At 35.7% G+C, this 18,707-nt stretch overlaps 2 protein-coding genes across 5 annotated transcripts in view; one reads left to right on the plus strand and one right to left on the minus strand.

The window, feature by feature from the left end:
• The window catches only part of LOC121327875 (integrin beta-like protein 1), an 87,383-nt gene extending 86,294 nt beyond the window's left edge, over positions 1-1,089 (plus strand). The window contains exon 11 of the mRNA XM_041272171.1: positions 466-1,089. Coding sequence (XP_041128105.1) covers positions 466-554 — 89 coding nt within the window. The 3' untranslated portion in view covers positions 555-1,089. The remainder of the gene's footprint in view (positions 1-465) is intronic.
• Positions 1,090-1,176: 87 nt separating this feature from the next.
• Positions 1,177-18,707, minus strand: part of LOC121327876 (fibroblast growth factor 14-like) — a 191,437-nt gene continuing 173,906 nt past the window's right edge. For all 4 annotated transcript variants that reach the window (XM_041272174.1, XM_041272172.1, XM_041272173.1 and 1 more), the window contains 2 exons: positions 5,949-6,147; positions 1,177-4,660 (listed from right to left, as the gene is read on the minus strand). In XM_041272174.1, the coding sequence (XP_041128108.1) occupies positions 4,521-4,660; positions 5,949-6,147 (339 nt within the window). In that variant the 3' untranslated portion in view covers positions 1,177-4,520. The remainder of the gene's footprint in view (positions 4,661-5,948; positions 6,148-18,707) is intronic.

Here is an 18,707-nt window from a genome sequence, read left to right on the forward strand (position 1 = left end):
AGAAAAAGAAAAGTGGGGCATCAAAGTTTATCTATCTATCTATCTATATGTAACTTTTTCTTGAAGGTAGACTAAGGTGTTAAAAAATGACTTCCATTGACTTCAGTACCCTGCCCCCTTATCACAGTTTAGTTCAGTTTACTTTTTCTGTAATGATTCCAGTCACTCGATACATATTTTCTGCTCCTTGTTGGTCTGTAGCTATTAAAATGGATTGTGCAGGCCAGCATGGGTGAGAGGGCAGCTCTATAAACATGGTTACCAAAACACATTTAAAGATATCTCTCACACAGCAGTAGGTGGACTGTGGACAGTGCAATGCAGCAAATAGTATAAACCCTCCAAAGCAAAAAGCTGTATGCAGACCCTGCACTGTTTACACTGTACTCTGTAAGTGCCTCTATTTAAGAATAATGTACCCCCTCTATGAAAGTAATAATTGGTCGTCTTCTTGCCTTGATTCAGGGAACGGAATCTGTAATTGTGGGAACTGTGACTGCTGGGAAGGATGGACTGGAAACGCCTGTGAGATCTGGATTGGAGCGGAATACTAAAGAGGTTGCAGAGGCAATGCGAAAGACTGTTGTTAAGGCTGCTCAGTACAATAGAGAAGCAGTAAGTGATGTAAATGATAAGGAGAGCAAATCACTTAAAACTTGAGATACACTTGAGATAAAGTTCTCTGATTTCTGTGTATCACTTGTATAGTAGCATTCCAATTACTGGTTACAAATGATTAAAACTGCAGTTATTATTGTATGCAAGTAACCCAACTGTTGAAGCAACAGCATTTATCCTGTTCTCTTTTTTTCATTTGTTTAAAGAAACATTACCTAGTAACATGTGTATTATATAACTATATGTATACAAAACTGTTATTTAGGAATACTTACATAATCTGGAAGCTTAGATGACGGTAACAAAATGGGTAGAGTTCAGACATGAAATATTATTTAAAATGAGATTGTACTGTTTTAGCCTGTTAGGTTCCTTGTGTACAAGGGTACATACAGTACATTTTAACTATGTGGTTTTATAATGTGTCAGAAGGTTTAAATAAAGTGGGATGTTCCCTACATTTAAGCGCGATATCATGTAACATGTATTTTTGTAATTAAGAAATTAAATGTATGTGCTCCTTGCTACAGTATTTGCATGGTGCAGAATATCCATATGTCCACAGCTAGTTTCATTAAATGTATAAAAACACGGGTACATCATTATAACAGGGATATTACATACAGTCTATCCAATGATTAGAATAATGTGACAGCCATTTTCTAAAGGAAGAACAATATCTCCAATAAAATTGCTTCTGTTATGAGGCAACATTAGTGGGGATATGAACATTTTTTAATCAGTTTTAAATGGAATGGACTTAAAAGAAATTCCTTCTGTTATATTGTGAGAGCTAGAACATCACCAATGTCTATTATAAACATGAAACGCACACATCAATAAAGAACCTTGTGTACTGTGACTATGTTGCCACAGGATATATACATTTATCCTTGAAAAGAAGGTTGAAAAAAGAAAGTACAAAAAGAAAGATAAGGAGCTGAAAACATCAATCTATCATGGCCTTTTCACACAATTTATCATACATGTATCAGTACCTCTCTGTATGTTTAACCCCTAAGTTTGACCAGTGCAGTATTGTACTGCATATTCTATAGCATTAAGTTTGTATGTTTAGTATGCCTTTATATAAATAGTTTTATTCAATATGTGGCATCTGTGTATACAACAAATAAACACAAACTGTACAGTGCAGACAAACTCTTTGCATATATGGATGTAAAGTTAGCAGTACAAACCAACAGTTCTTTATACACATAGCCAACTACATGCAGTTCATCAATGCCATCCTCTTCCCATGCAACAGATGAGACAACAGACAAATTTAAAGTATTAACCAAAGCACAAATAACGAAGACCCATCCACATGGCATGTTTAAACATGTTAAGAAAAAAAACAGTTCAAAGACAACTGTTCATAGGAATAAACACCATCACAGACAACCCGTAGAAACCAAAAACAAACAAGAAAAAGAACAGAGGTGTTACACTTACACACTACTCATTTACAAAAATAAATTCAGCCTTAATTTACCCAGTCAACTGGTTTGCAGGCGAGTATAGCCCAGCATGTAGGGTTCGCTGTTGAAAACTATGATTTTGTATCACGTGGATGCGGGACACCAGCCCTAAATAGAATTAAAATGTTAAACTCCTTTTGTGCATATTATTGTACTATAGCATTACAGTAGCTTTGTAAATACTTAAATAGTAAATTTTAGCTAATGTGCTTCACTTCTCCTAATAAGAAACTAGCTCGCAATGCCAACAAGATTGAGAAATTATACATTTTCAAATGAATTCCTTAATATATTTGAAATTTAGCAGCATAGCATCAATCTACTTTATAACAATATACAAACTCTTATTTAATAAAACTATTATGAAAATAACTGAAGCAAGGCGAGTTCATATTGACCCTTTGATTCTGGAAGTTCATAATAAATCAATACAGAAACATCTACATGATAGTTCCGAACATAAAAAAAGCAGTGGAATGTTATGTTTTGTTTGATTTTTTTTTTTTTTTAACAGAAAACAAACATCACCACGTAATAACCTTTATACTACAACACGCCAATTAAAAACAGAAATAACAATTATTTTTTTGTTATGGCATTAGTTTAAAATGTTGCCATAGTTGGATCCTCTATATATTAAAATATTTGACTGTTATTCACAAAATTCGATAATGGGGCCTTAGTATGCATGAGTGTGGTTTTGAAAAATCTGTCTGGGTACACATACCCTTTACATAATGAATGCTAAATGAAAATGTATTGATCAGAACTCCCAGAGACTAGTGAAAAGGCCAAAGGAAGAGATACTTCCTCAATATGCAAACCATATTTTCAGTTCCATTTTAAATTGCAAAACCCCCCCCCAAAAAACAATAATTTGTTGTTTTTTAAAGTCAATGACATCAACACTTTGGTAGGTTAAGGATAACCCAATCATGTAAAAATTGAGTAAAACAGTGTTAGTTTGACAGTTTAATATGCTACTAGTCTTCTCCTGGATGTGGATTGATTATGAGGCACCTTTAACCCAGCTTTGGGTACATGTTTTTGCATGCTGGGTTAGAGGTATACACAGGCACATTAGCCAATATAAGAAGTACTGGACTCTGCATGCTGAGCTACAAAAAAAAAAAAAAAAAAAAAAAAAATCCTCTCATATATCTCTTAATATGTCTAGTCATTAAAAATGATGTTATTTTTATTTTATTATTTTTTTTTTACAATGAAAACATTATAAGCTATTTCCTGCATTGCTGCTACAAGAAAGAACACAAGACTAACCTTGCCCATGCTTTGCTGAACAGTGGGACGCATCCAGTCACATCTACTTACCAGCACATTCAGCATTATCAGACACAGACTAGAGTAGATATTTGAAATGGCTGCACATTGTGTGATCCCTTTGCTAGTCATAAGCATAGCTCATTAATTGGGGAAGGTCAGCATTCAAAGGATGGGCCTGAACCAGAGGCCTACAAGGCCTATAGAGTTTCCTAGAGCCCATGCTCTAAAAAAGTAAATATAATAATTGCATTTCCTATTCCTTGGGCAAGGCAAGTGTCACTGCTAGCGGAATCAGCTTGTGATATGTACTGTAAGCATCCCAAATAAAAAGAACTATAAGCGCCAAACACTCACCAGCTGACTTTATATTGATTTTGGATGACATAATTCTATCTGAACTCACGCCAATCTTATGAGCTATGTCAGTCTTTGTAGTGCTTTCAATATGTAAAATCAATACTCTGTGCCTCAGACACTGATTCCTTTTTTTGTGGTTTTCTAAAATAGTTTACTTTAAAGCTTCTTGATTGCTTACTTTGAAACAAGCCACATGTGGCATCTTTTTTTGTTGTTATTTTTGTGTGTATCTGAAAATCACACATAGCAAAAACTTCTAAAACAGTAAAGACAGAAATAAAGAAAGCAAAAGAGAGGGAGATAGCAGACTTATAAAAAGTGGAGATGAAGTCCATATTATTACATGTTTACAGCATTTAACCAGAAATGGGCTGGTCAACTGTGGAACAGCAAACAGCTCAGAATTACATGGACTTTGCTGAAACTGAACTGAAATGGGGATTATGGATAACTGTCAGCAGGCAAGGTACCACGTGTGGCTGTGAAATACATCATTTACATGGAGTGTCACAGTTACAGAAAAGATTAAAAGGGCATTCCATATCTGGTAGGGCATTCCATGGTCCGTTCAGCTGGTTATCCAGGTTTCTTCTCCTTTTGGATTGATCAGATACATGTTGGGATTTATCCGCTTGTGAAACAGTTCAGAAATGGTGAGAAGCAAGAGTTCACTTGCCTGAACCTGATCCGCAGGCAACTGAATGTTAAAGTGTCTGTCCAGGATAAATTGCTCAACAGTGTTATGGGTTCGCTCAAGTCACCACAGCTGTGAAGATCTGGCTATGTCGTCTTGCTTGTCTTGCTAACCGGTTTGCCGCCATTCATTATTACAGATGCGCTTGTGCTTTTACTCGGAGTCACTCCGGCCTTTGGAACTGATTCTCCAACATCATGCAATGAGGGCTCTCTGTACATGGCAACTAGAATGATAAAGGGGAAATGACAACAACATTGGATTAGACTTAGTAGCACAGTTTTCCTTGTTATCACTGCCATTTACCATGTACAAAAATATTACACTCCATATTAACAAGTTCTACATGTGAAACATCCTTCCTAGCTTAACTTTGAAATGACTGTGAAACCCTTTGCTTATTCCCTTTTCAAAAATGCAAAGCCACTTTATTTTGTAGTACAGAGATGTGAGAATCAATAAACACAAGACTTAAACAAAAAATATATGGGATATGTTCTGTAGGATATTTTATTGTTCAGCACCAGGTGTATAGTAGGTTTGTGAGTAATGGGGTAGTCCAGTGACAGGAAAGGAGCCTGAAAAGTTAATACAGCAAAGCATCACTGGGAAACATTTATACTTTCATATAGTTTTCACACTGCTTTATCTCCATCCAGATGAAGTCACCAGTCAGGTCTCCCTTGAGAAAGGCTTAACCCTCTGTTAACAATGAGTCGAGGCATAAAAATAAAAAAAATCCATCCCATAGGTCATTCCTGTTAGATGCACCCTGGATCTCCCACCATCTCACAGTAGAAAAGCAACTCCAGTAAAAAGCAATGTTGAGCAGTATCCCATATGGTCATAAAACCTTTCTCTCATTGTTGCAAAATGTACAATTCTACAAGAGTTCATTATGCAGTGACCTTTAAACTAAAGCTGCTCTTGTTTTTCAGCAACATTTTTTTTCTTTTTCTTCTACAGTGATGCATTATCCACCACTTTCAACACCTCCAGTTTTGCCTGATGTTCTAATGCACAGGGCTAAATCCAGCAGCTAATGTTCAAACATATTAAAGCAAAGAACACACACGACCCATTCAGTAATAAAACTTACTTTATAATAAAGTGAGCAAAATAAATAAATAAATAATCTATATCCAGAAATGAATGTATAAAGGATTGTTTTGATATTCAGTTGTCATGGCAAAATGGATTGCACACATGGTAGAGATACTAATATCATGTGTAGTGTAATACTAGTATTACATTCACATTAATTGTAAACATGTAGAATCAAACACACATTGTTGATCTGCTGCAGGTTCAAGCATCCTATCATTTACATGTTAGCCCTTTAATGTTATCTATGATATGAATTGCTCCTAGTCACTGTTCTAGAGTTTTACTTTAAATATGGCATGGAAACCGTTGACCATGCCTGCATCTTGAGTTTTTGTTGTATTTATGTATTGGCTGAAGTCGCTTGACACTAAACAGAAATTAATTGTGAAAAATAGTTTGGTCTTTACCTTCTAATGGCTTAGGCAGGAAGTGAGCAGCTGGTTTTGTTTTCTTCACTCGATTCCCCTTCATTACTTGGCCCTCTTTATTGAGACCCAGGAACCAAGCCCTGCCAGACTCTTGCTGTCTGTATACCATGGAGGAGTAGATCACATAATAGTTTTCAAACACAGACTCTTTAAACTTGCATTCCGGAGTAAATAGTTCCTGTGAAAGAAACAGAAAAAAAAAGGTTGAGGTCAGCTGTGTCTCCAAACAGTGCGTTAGGATGGTATCACACAGTATTTGATCCATATACACTAACAGTGCCAAGAGCACAAGTTTTGAAAGGAGACTTCAACATAGCAGAAGTACACAGGCTAGTCCAGATCATAATGCCTTGAGCTGGTGGGCATCTTGATGTAAATTAGCAGATAGTCTCTCTGTGAGTTAGTGGTTGAAACAAAATTGTGACCCAAACCACATTGTTAAACACATGTTTGTAATGTATGGATTTCCATTCTCACAACCACCGAATTGTGCATATAGTAAAAGTGAGAGAGAGAGAGAGAACTGCCCCAAAGAGTTCAACACTTAAAATGGTTTCCAAAATGTTGAGAGTACTCACTCAGATCTTTTCTTTTTAGGTTTCTCTTTCTGCATTTGTTTGTACTTTAGTACCACCATAGTATTCAGTTACTGCAGCATTACCAACAGTGCAGAGTTTAAAAATACACTTTTCTGTACAGTTGTTGGAAATGCCATCAGCAAACTCTCTCCTTATTCAATATCAGACAGACAATAATTGAGAGCAATAAGTAAAAAAATGTGTCAACACCTCCCAGAAGCCTCCAAATACAAGTGGAAACTTGCAAAAACATATTATTGTACACAGAAATATAATATGTAGACTCTTCACGAAAGCATTCAAATATAATTGCAAACATGCATGTGTTGATAATATAATGTAATCTAATGTACACCATGGAGGAGCTGGGCAGCAGGACGATCATGAATTTGAATTGAGGCTTGTTAAATAAAATCCTTGCCAATCATTAACTAATTAATTGATTAATTCTTGCATGTCTATGGAAATGTCATTGTTAGTTATTTTTCTTCTGTATTTTAGTAAACTGCGTACTGCACAGAGGATAATGTGACAGCGTAATACCTCAATACATGCTCTACCTTATTTTAATGCATGCCTACAAGGTGTTTTTCCATTGTCCATGTTTTTATTCATTCTTTTTTTTTATTGCCTCAAACTTATAGTCTTAAAATAATAGGTAAAAAAAAAAAATCTGCATTTTTAATACAGAAGTAGAGCAAATGATATTTTGTAACTGATTGAATGCAGATGTGTTCCAGAGTGAACTTGATTAAAACAGCAAGAGCTCCATTGTCTACAAAGACAGAGAGAGGACCAGCTGACCCATAATGCTGCTGGTAGACACAGATTAAGACCCAGAGTTGACTTTTGGCAAACCATAAGTAGTTCTCTCCTAAATCCAGCTTAGGCTTGTATATTAATTATATTTTCATTAAGAAACTTAGGTCTAAGGATTCAACTCCATGTTAGGAAAAGAACACAAGATTAAAGTCATTATGCAGCTTGGAAATCTGCCATAAGAACAATCCCTCACTTGTTTCCATTAAAACATTTTGTTCACTTAGAGGATACAGCTTTGTGTTCAGTTCATTTGTTTACTAAACTGAGACTGTTATTAATCTTCAAAAGGTCAGGGACTACTTCTTTTCAACAGGAGTTCCCTTTTTAGGGTTTATTGTATCAATCAGATAATAACCTTTCCCCCAGTTGCTGTGGAATTTGATGATGCCTCAAAGAAAATAAAAAAGAAGGGCATATTCTGTCATGTGTAAATAAATTAAGTTTTAAAATAACAGCACGTAATTCAAATGACAAAAGAAATCAGATCACTTGATTTAGCCACTGAGAAAAAGAAAAATAATCATAAAAAAGACATTTTCTTAAATTCTGACAATAAACAGACTTCAATTTTAACATTGTAAAACAGTGATGTATTTAAAAAGTAAACGTGGGTAGGGGGGCATTACAATATTATACAGAGGTGTATCTTATAGTATTATTACTAAAAAAAAAAGACCTGTTCCCAAGTAACGTGAATCTTGCATAGATATTCCAATTGTACACCCACAGCCCCTACAAATATGTCACAGCCAAAGGAAATTGCATGCACTGAAATCCAATTTACATGCACGGAAAATATTATGGACAAACTGTACTTTTCCAAAATTGCATTTATTGGTAATATGCACACTCCTTGACATTAAAACCAAGTCATTTATAAAAACACAGGTGATAAAAAAAACAGGTTTCATCGCTATTTTTTAAGCAGTTCTCCAGACTCACAGTCTGGACACTTAAGACCTTAACCTAGTAATGGGTTGGGCCATCATTTGTCCTAATCGAAGCCTTGACACTCTGTGACAGACTCCAAAATGTGATTGAAGGTGTCACGAGGGGTGTTTATCAATTCAGTCATGAATATTTTAGACCTGACAAGCCTCTCTAATGTCTTTTCCCACTTCCCATAACAGTTTGCAGGCACAGCTGTCTCTCCTGGCAACCATTTTTGCTTTGCCATAGCTTATACAGACTGATAACACTATGTAACACAATTTTTGTTCCTGGGTAGTAAGTGTTATTTCTTAATTGCTTATGCCTCAAAAGTATAGAAAATGGCTATTATTCCCCATAAACTTTGCTTTTGTGACCAGGACAGTGATATTTCAAAATATCACCATTTCAAATGGGAAAACGGGCAAATGTGTATCTTTTCATTCACATAAAGTCAGAAAAAAACAACATATGATTTAGAAGTGAGTAGTTTTTCGAGATTTACCATTATACTGTAAATACAGTATAATCGTAAATCTCAAAAAACTACTCACTTCTAAATCTTTTGTAGTCATTTTTGTATTACTTTAGTATAAATACATGTTAATTTGGATTCATATGTTGTTTTTTTCTGACTTTATGTGAACGAAAAGACACACATTTGCCCGTTTTCCCATTGGAAATAGTGATATTTTGAAATATCACTGTCCTGGTCACAAAAGCAAAGTTTGTGGGGAATAATAGCCATTTTCTATACTTTTGAGGCATAAGCAATTAGGAAATAACACTTACTACCCAGGAACAAAAAAAAAAAAAAAAAATTGTTACACGGTGTAATCTGAGTTCCTGTCTACTGTGACCATTTAAAATCCTTAGCATTCTTCCAAGAAATACACAAAAAAGCAGGCCCTGGTGTAAACAGATTTGACTAAATTGCCCCTAGCTTTTGTCATCCCAACTTCAGGAGAACAGAACTATCCTGTTGAACTATCATCAATATAAAATACATATTTTGTATTGCAAAACAAACTCAGCTTAGTTCTATTCATATATTGGTCTTCCACAGTAAGGGCTGTGTATTTTAATTGGTTTGGCACCTTCTGACATTTCTCCAGAATACAGGCCCTACATCCCATCCAGACAATGTGCCTCAAGCCACAGTTGCACACCCTGGGAAATGAGCTGGAGGCAGCAACTAAAGAAAGTGCCAGTATCTCATTAGCAATCCTCTAAGCAGTGAAAAAAATTCTGCAGAAATGTACGAAGTTTAAGGTGAGGCTTCTAGATCCTTCCAATACCCTTGAGAAAAATTATACAACCTAAATCAAAATTCTAATATACTTCAGTTGTGCCAAAAGTGCTTTTTTTTTTTTTTTTATCTAAGCCTACAAATCGCATGATTAGTAAAGGATTTTTAGATAATTATTTTCTTTTTCACTTTTTGCTGTGATGGAGGAACAGTTCATTTCAGTCCAATAGCTTTTCTTCAGTTATGTCCAGGAAACCATCTTACCAAATTACCTGCGCACCTCTCTTTAAACCCCCTGCCAATTCAACCAGCTTTCGATACCTAACAATCCCATTATATTCATGATGAAACCCAAAGAACACATAACTCAACCGATATGAGGACACCAGCAGAGGTCTCGTATCAGTATTAGGCTTAGGGGAATAGGTCATGATGGCCGCAAATTGTGCCAGTACTGTACATATGCAGCCCCTTCTAGCTTTTCTCTTTATTTCCTAATCCACTGGTGCCACCCCTTTTACTACCCTGTTAGAAACACCATTTCAGAAAAGCCTAAATAAGTTAACATAATTTAAAATAGGCAGTTTTACTAAAGAAAAGACAGCACTATATTACAGTATGCTATGGTATTTTTATATTGGTATATCTACTGTAGAAAAGGTGCGCATTTTACATACATTCACATGCGGTGCATTGCTTACAAACCCTATCTGATATAGAGTGCTAGCTTACAGTCACACATAAAAACGCAGTGACCATGGTGCTCCAATGCCACAGTGAATTACATCCAGGATTTCTTTTAGTTAAAATAGGCACGATAAAGTATTGACATCCTGTGGTTTCAGATAATGTATTATTCATTGTCTGTCAGAAAGTGTTACCAGTTTGTTTGCTAACATAAGTATATCCAATTACATCCGTTTTAACCCTATTTTGAAATAAAAATGTACAGTGTAGTATATCACATCTTAAAAAAATACTGATCACTTCATTGTACTTTTCATCTCCCAGTAATACTGCCCTCCTGCACCATTTGTATGCAATTTTGCTCAGCTTTAACTGTCTAACCATACATGACCTTGGCCATTGACTGAGCTGACCTACATTTCAGAGATGTGAAGATAATGAGGCCATCCTCCTACAAAATACTGACTAGGCATGTGTGAAACAGGCACTGCATCAAGAGACCTGGGCAGATTATACCTTTTAAACAGGCACACTCACAAGTATGGGAGGTGGACACACAAGCTACAAAAAAGAACACACTTTTAAACATGTACTTAAAACTTGGAGGAGGCAGCAACTGTGCACATTAGCATCTGTCTTGGTCATACAGGTCTAAAAGATGCTTATTAATGCAGCCTCCAGAATGCCAATTAATCCATAAAAGGTCAACCTGTAGGAAACTAGCAGGATCTTTAACGTCCTTCCCAGCATTTTACATCAGAAGACATTGCACATTCTTCTGAGTTCCCTTGAATAATCATTTGAACCAGTGTATCACACTGGAAATGAATAATTACAAATAATCTGCTCGTAAACTCAATCATTCTTTAAGGTAATTAAAGAGTATGACAAAGTTGTTTTTTCTTTTCTGCAACCTGGCAAATATAAGACACTTAGATACAACACATACATGTGTATGCGAGGTAACGCCTGGCATGCAATGTCCTGGAGAAACCGTAGCATCAAAAACACCAAACAAAACAAGTCAAGGATGCACCGATTTAATTTCCATATTTAAAACAGACAAGGCTTATGAATAGTAGAATAAACGAGGAATACAATACAGGCAGGCATCTTGGCTGTGCAAGCTTGCAAAATCACTGCACATACAGTAGTTTGGTAATCAGCCCTCTTCACTCTTAAACTGCATATGTGAGTTTTAAGGGCATATCACATTTGCCCCATTGTTTAAGATTTGCATGTTTTGAATAATTCTTGATGGTAGAATTTCAGAGCTTTCAATCTTAATTGTAACAGATTTTCTTCCACAAGATGTATGAAAACATTTTTACCCATTATCCTTCTACCCTGGTTCTTATTAAAAAAAGATTCACAATCAGCTACCATATAAGAGTATGGGGTTATTAAAAAATAAATTTAAAAAAAAGGATAATATTAACAAAGAAATAAACCACCATGAAAGATAACAGTGTTAACATGTCAAAAGTGTAAAAAATTATTTAAAATGTCTGTAAAACGTCATATTCTAACATTTCAAAGACTGTATATTAGTATATTACAATGTAAACAAAGCTCCTGGATTGCCCTTACTATATGGTTACTGGCATAAACCTGGCACAAAAACAAACCCAAACATCTGACATCCTGTGTTACATATTTATGGTCTTTCTATGAGTTTAGTAAGACCTACCTGAGCTTGTTACCTGTGCACTGGGGCTCATTTTAAAACCTGAAATGGGGGTAACTGCTTTGGAATAGCAGTCTTATTTCCACCCCTGTATTTAAACCAATGCTATGGAGATTGTTCTTGGTAATGAGAATGGCAACAATCTTGACCTTGAGATACCCTCTATCAATTATCCATGTACTTCATAAGGATGGCTTTATGCCAATACAGAAAGTCGTAAGACCATCCATGGTTAGTTCGCTATGTGAGATCTCAATTATATGACTAGAGCAGCTGAACCAGCTGTACAAAGCTAAAATCAGGAAAAGCCCAAACCATGACATGACTGATATGTCTATCCTAGACTGAAGGCATATTTCTCTCAACAGCTCTTCAAATCCTACTTCTACAAAATCCCCTGTGGTTTTTAAAGCAATTCCACTGTAGAAACCTACTGAGATTGGGGCAGCAAACTTTGCAGGTTTATTTAATTCTGAGGTTATGTCACTCTTTCCAGACAGTGGAGCAGTGGGGTTTCTGAGTTATATAAGAGCTGTTAACTCCTCAATCCCACAGATGGTCTGAAATCATAAAGGTGATCATTAGTATGCTCTGGGGCAGACATAAAAAAAAAAAAAAATGACTATTTCAAAAATGAACTCTGTAATACCAGCTGGCTATTATTTAACTACATCATTTACAAAAGTTGCGAAAGTTGCAAAGGTACCACATTGCTGGATGTATTGTAATGTGACCAACTGTGTGACGTCCACCAGAAGGATCAATAGCTCAGGGGACGACACGGCCAAAATCATATACATCATATATATATATAGTTTGTTTTTTTGCAGACTTAGTTGTTCACTAATTACCTTATTAACATACAGGGGTGACATGAGGTATGGTGTTTTTTTTGGAGGGGGGCGGGGTTTCAGCTAAAAATATAAAATAACAATTTTGAATAAAGAGCTTTGATGTTCTGACCTTGAAAGAGGTTTATGCAGTTAATGGAGTGAAGGTTGAGCTATATTGTTCGTTTATGAGTGTTGGATTGTTGCAGAGCTAATTTCATTACGATAATATTTTCATCCAGGGAGCTTTTTGCACCCGGACTGCATTTTATACTGCTAAGAGCATTTGGCATTTAGTAAATTAATTTTTAATTGCACTGAATATTATTATCTGATGGAAATAATTAGAAGCAGGAAATCTCAATATTTTTGCCTGATAACCAAGGCCATGTCAAAGCAATCCCAGTTTATGGGAAGAATTCAATAATCTTGAATACCCTGGTCACAGTTAAATCCTCCCAGGGTTAATTAAATATATGAGATTGTGTGAGTAATACAATCTTTCAAGCCTTTTATACACATTTATTAGCAGTTAGCGATTCCCAGTGTCGAGAAGCCAATTGGGTCATTCTGTCAGTGCAGTCAGGGTGTTGACTTTAAAGAGTAAGTACCTTTAATTGTCATTTGAATTGCCCCATTTTTTCCATTTCCTAAATGTTTTATTATGTTTGTAATCATTATGCAAGTGTATGGGTCCGGTTGCTCCAATATTAACTTATTATACATGTTCTCTAAATCTTCAGTTAACAGAAGGCCTCATTTCATTAAAATCACGTGACACTTAAGATTTTCCAGCTTAACGAAAGCTAAACAATAACAGTATTGGGGAAAGATAATTGATAATCATTCAGAATGACTATAAACATATTCAAACAGTAACAGAAAGTAAGGCGTGTTGCACATGGTTAAAATCTGCACCATTGCACCACTTTCAGAACAGATGTTAGAGACACTGTACCAACAGAAGGAATACAAAAAAGATTAAAAGAATACAAAAAAATACAAAATGTTAATGCATTCTATCAAATATTTAAAAATATATCTATCAAACCAATGATCTAATTATGTATGTACTGTACTTGAATCAAGCTTATATTTGATACCAAGTTATATAAACACAAACTTTGTACTGTGATGCATCACACTTTGATATAAATTAGGGTGTACCATTTCGAGTGAGCAGAGCAGTTCTATACACATGCACAGAGTTATGATTGACAAATATCCAGAGCATGATCAAAAAACAAAAAAAAAGAAAGTTGAACTGTGAAGAATACTAGGAGTGTCACTTCAGTTCTGCTGCATATCGTTATTTTTCAGGACAATGACAGCTTGCTTAAAATACATTAATTAATCAACCTAATGCTTGCTCCTGCTTTAATCAGACTGTGATGTCAAATTAGTACTGTCAGTTGACACACTTATGGACCTAATAAATCCATCTGTATATCACTGCATGGGGCATGAGACCACTCAGTGAATTGACCTAGAAATGTTTCATACACTAAGTTGATTGTGTTCATCTCCACTCAGTAAGCCTTAAGGTAAACTGAAATGTAATTTGCAGAGAACATATGCCATGGTAACATGTTGAAAAACTATTCTGCAATTATATTAATCCAAAACAACAAGTGCATATTTTAAAGTAGTTTTTACTTGATCTATGTATGATGCCACTCTAACCTTTCCCTTGGGGAAAATGCTCCAAAACTTGTGTCTTGTTACCAGTCCCTCTACCCATACGCAAAGGAGTATTACATTCCATTAAGTTCCGAGTTATTGTGTGTCGAAGACAGAGCAGGAGGAGAACGCTGACTAAAACAGAATGCCCTCCTCTTGACTTAGTAGAATAAGAATGGACTAATGCCTGGATGATAGTTAACAAAAATGAGAATCAGTCTGACAAGAACAGGGTTAAATTGACCATTAGCAAGGTCAGCAGTATTTTCCATGTTATATTTGCATTTAATATATGGTACCTTCTAGGCTTTTAGTTGTGAGGACATTTGCCCCTTCTCACTCAAAGCTTGTATATTCATTTTAAGTTGGCATTCATTTTAATGTTCCTTGGCATGTATGTGCTGTATTATTTAAGGCTGTTTCTCATATGCTTTACCTTAAAAGCCCACCAACGTTAACTATAAATACACCACCAGCAATATGTTTCTCTTGATATGTTGGATGTTCTGACCTCCAGTTTTTCAATAAGGACCTGGTTTGCTGTGCACCAAGTGAACCATAAAAAGTGCATTTATAACATGTATTTAAAAATGTGTGTGTGCAATGTAGGGGACTAATGTATGCAATAGAACATAGACCTCCAAAGTACATAGTAAAATGAACACAATACCCAATGCATGCCAACAAAGCCCAGAAAACATATTCATAAAGGTAAAAACAGTTCATTTCTGTTTTAAACATATAAAACTGTCATGGACTAGATTTTAATAGGAAAAGTACATAGTTGTATCTGTGTAATAACACTATCTCTAGAGACTTATAAAATATTATTCTAGCAAGACTACTTAGAATACTTATAAGTTTTTGTCATACACTACCAAACCCCACCAAGAAAAGAAAAACAGCCAAATAATTGCACTTGTGAAGGTACAAGATTAATTCCATGATTTAATCATGTAATTTGTGAGGACAAGGAAATCAAGGAGATCAAAATGTATTTAAAATGGTAAAAATGTAATGTTTACCCCATGCACTTCTTAGAGGCCACAAACAAAGCTGAGTCATAACCGCCAACACTAAGACCATTAAAAACACAACCGCTGCTAGATTTAGACCAACATAAAATCCTCCTTTTGCTCTGTTGACCAGGAAATGCAAGTAAACCTCAACCACTTGAATAACTAAAGCTACAACTCTCGTTTTGAGGAGGACACTGTAGTTATGGTTAAGCCACTGTCTTAACTAAAAATGGGTGGTTTTGTGAGATTTGATTTTTACATTGAAAACATAAAGCTCACACCTGAAATTATTTCTGAGACATTATCAGTTGAATTAGTGGCTGCGGGCTTCCTAACTCATTTGAGTTCCCCTCACAGGCACGCTTAATTAACAAAGCAAGATGACCTAGAAAAGGCACCCTCTCAGTTTCAATGGTATGCCCGAAGAGATTTTTAAACTACAGGAAAAGATGGGTTTTATTAGCTGTAATCCTTTGTTTTCAGCATCACTTCCCAGAACACTGCTAGGAGCATAATTTAAGGTTCTGTTTAGCACCAATCTCATTTATACAAAAAAAGAAAAGTAAAACAAAAAACACATGGTGTTAAAATCAACAGGGCAATTTATAATAGCAAAACTGTCAGGATTAAATTGAATTTAGAAGAAACAGAATTGGGATGTTGGGAGAATGCCAGCAAAACTTAATTGAGTAAGAAAACTGCTGTGGATGGCCTTAAACAATAATCTGAAGGAAGGAAGCTAGGCCGTAACCTGACTTTAACATGCACGTTCCATGCTCATCAACAAGGGCCAGTTTGAATTTAAGTGAAATCTTGCTAAACGTCACAAGCAATACTCAAGAACACAGAACTCATTCCATGGCTTAGTGGGATAAATTAAGTCTTTTTAAAGAACATATTAAATTAAATGCGTATGCTTTGAATGACAAAACATTGCTGCTGCTGTTTGCTTTAGAAGACTGTAGCATAGGCTCACTGTGCCTTCAAACAGTCGGCCATCTCTATTAAGAAATGATAACTCAGCACTATCAAACATGTTTCTTTTATAGATAGGGTTCTGTGGAGATTTGCAAATGAGCCAATTAAAGATTTTAAGAGAACTGAATTACTCTATTCCCTTTCTAATCCCAGTTCCTGTTTGGTTAGAGGTGCCAAGGACATCCGTTCATTTCAAGGATTATTTGCAACAGTAATTAGGGGCTATAGTGTAAGTCATACAGTCTCTGGTGTGTTCACGTGCCACAAATGAGTGATGGACTACCCATATCATTTAAGATCAATTACTGACAAATGCACATGTATTTGCTCTACAGTAGGCTTTTGGTTCACAATTAAATACCATGGATTTTCCTTTCATTCATACAGCAGCAGATTTCAAACCTGATCTCTTATGAATACTCTGCTCCATATAATTTTCCTGAAGCTAAAACTTCATTCCATCAATTGAAGCCACCCCTCCACCTCTTTAAAGTGTACTCCTCTGTTTACATATTGTCAGACTCATCTTGTTCCCACTGTGTGCTGAAAACAGTATTTTAAATGTCCCAGACACAGAAATAATTTAAGACTAATGATTGTATAACCTCTGGCAACAGTGAAGAAAACAGTACAAAAAAAAACATCTAAATTACAAAAAAGAAAAGAAAAAAAAACTTCATGATAATTGGAAGTTGGTAGCTGGCAGATGTAATGAAAATCAGGCATGCACACTGCTAAGGGACTTCTAATAAAAAAAGAGTTTCTGATAAACAAGATATATTTAAGTAAAAGCATTTGTTGTACATTAATATTTTATAATATCTAGAGAGCGATGCAAATCTCTTGTTAACACAAGGCTCCAGTTTTTATCAACAAAGAGTTCAAACAACTTGCCTCCTATGTCACAAAGGGACTCCATGTACTTGGACTAGAGCCCAGGCTCGCCTGGCTTTTAGATTGCTGTTCAAACCAATAAACCAAGTGTGCCTTTCTGTTAAAGCACACTGTGTGTCTGCATTGGTGATGCCCTACATTAAAGTCAGATTATTTTAAAAGCTGCTGCTTTTTTTTTGCAATTCATAGGTCTATTCTTATGTTAGGAGCCTCGAGGTTACCTTTCTGTGTAATGAATTGACATCTCAGCCCATTGGACTGAATGGAAAAGCAAAGGAAAGACATGAACCGCAAACCATACGGTTCAAAGACAAATGACTACCAATTCAACTCAAGCTCTGTAGTCAAGAGGTAAGAAGGTCTTATACTGATGCCAGCATTATTAACTCATCAGATGCTAGGAGGAGATTTCATTACTGTCTTGATGTACTTTTCAAATGGTATCTATAACAATGATTATCAACATAGAATATTTGGATTTGTTTTCACTATTCACAGTGAAAGATATAGCCTCAGGTAAATGTTCCTCTGTTTAACTGAGGTAAAAACACAAATAATGTTCTTGTTTTAGACCACTTTAAATAGACAGTAGCTTTAGGGTTAGGGAAGGTAACAGCTGATATCAGTCTGATATCTTTATAAATCTATAATGGTACAAAAGAATGGGAAATCGTTTCTCGTTGTACAATAGTTAGTTAAAATATTTAACAAACATTCCCAGTTATGGCATGACAAAACGGGCCAAGGCGACTATCTAGTTCCTGGGTCAACACAAAGACGCACCGATATATCTGTCAAGCATCTCCCTCTTGATAGCAATGCTTTAACTTTCCCTAAAGCTGGTAGTACATCATGAGCGAAGAGGGAACGGGAGATGTTCTCACCATAGGGTTTAAATTATGTATAGTAATGACATAGTGAGCCCAATGACATTAACAATCAATCAAGTGCAGCAGGCACCCAACTGTGAAAATACCCCACACATCCCTCAGGATTTCTCAAGGCACCTGAGTTCCCTTAATGTGGATGCCCAGCATTATCAACGCCGGTTTACCAGTATAAATCGCTCGCATTTTCACCCAAACTGCTTGAATACTGATAATGTCTCTATAGGGTTATCATTTTTTTAATATGATTCTTATTCATAGTCCAGTCATTTTCACAACCAGCATCTTCCACTCGTTCACTGTTTTAAGGTGTGATGACAAGACCGGATTCCTCTTTTCAGAGTTATTACCATTATTTAGAAAATGAAAGAAAATAATATTCAACATGGAGAATCCGCTTAAATGAATGGCAGTGAATGAAAGAAAGAATGATGATGATAGCGATTGCAATTGCAGATGATTTGACTGTGAAGGGCGCTCAGGGCCCGAGTGAAATA

This window comes from Polyodon spathula, chromosome 15 (genome assembly GCF_017654505.1).
Source record: "Polyodon spathula isolate WHYD16114869_AA chromosome 15, ASM1765450v1, whole genome shotgun sequence".
In the NCBI taxonomy this organism is placed as follows: Eukaryota; Metazoa; Chordata; class Actinopteri; order Acipenseriformes; family Polyodontidae; genus Polyodon; species Polyodon spathula.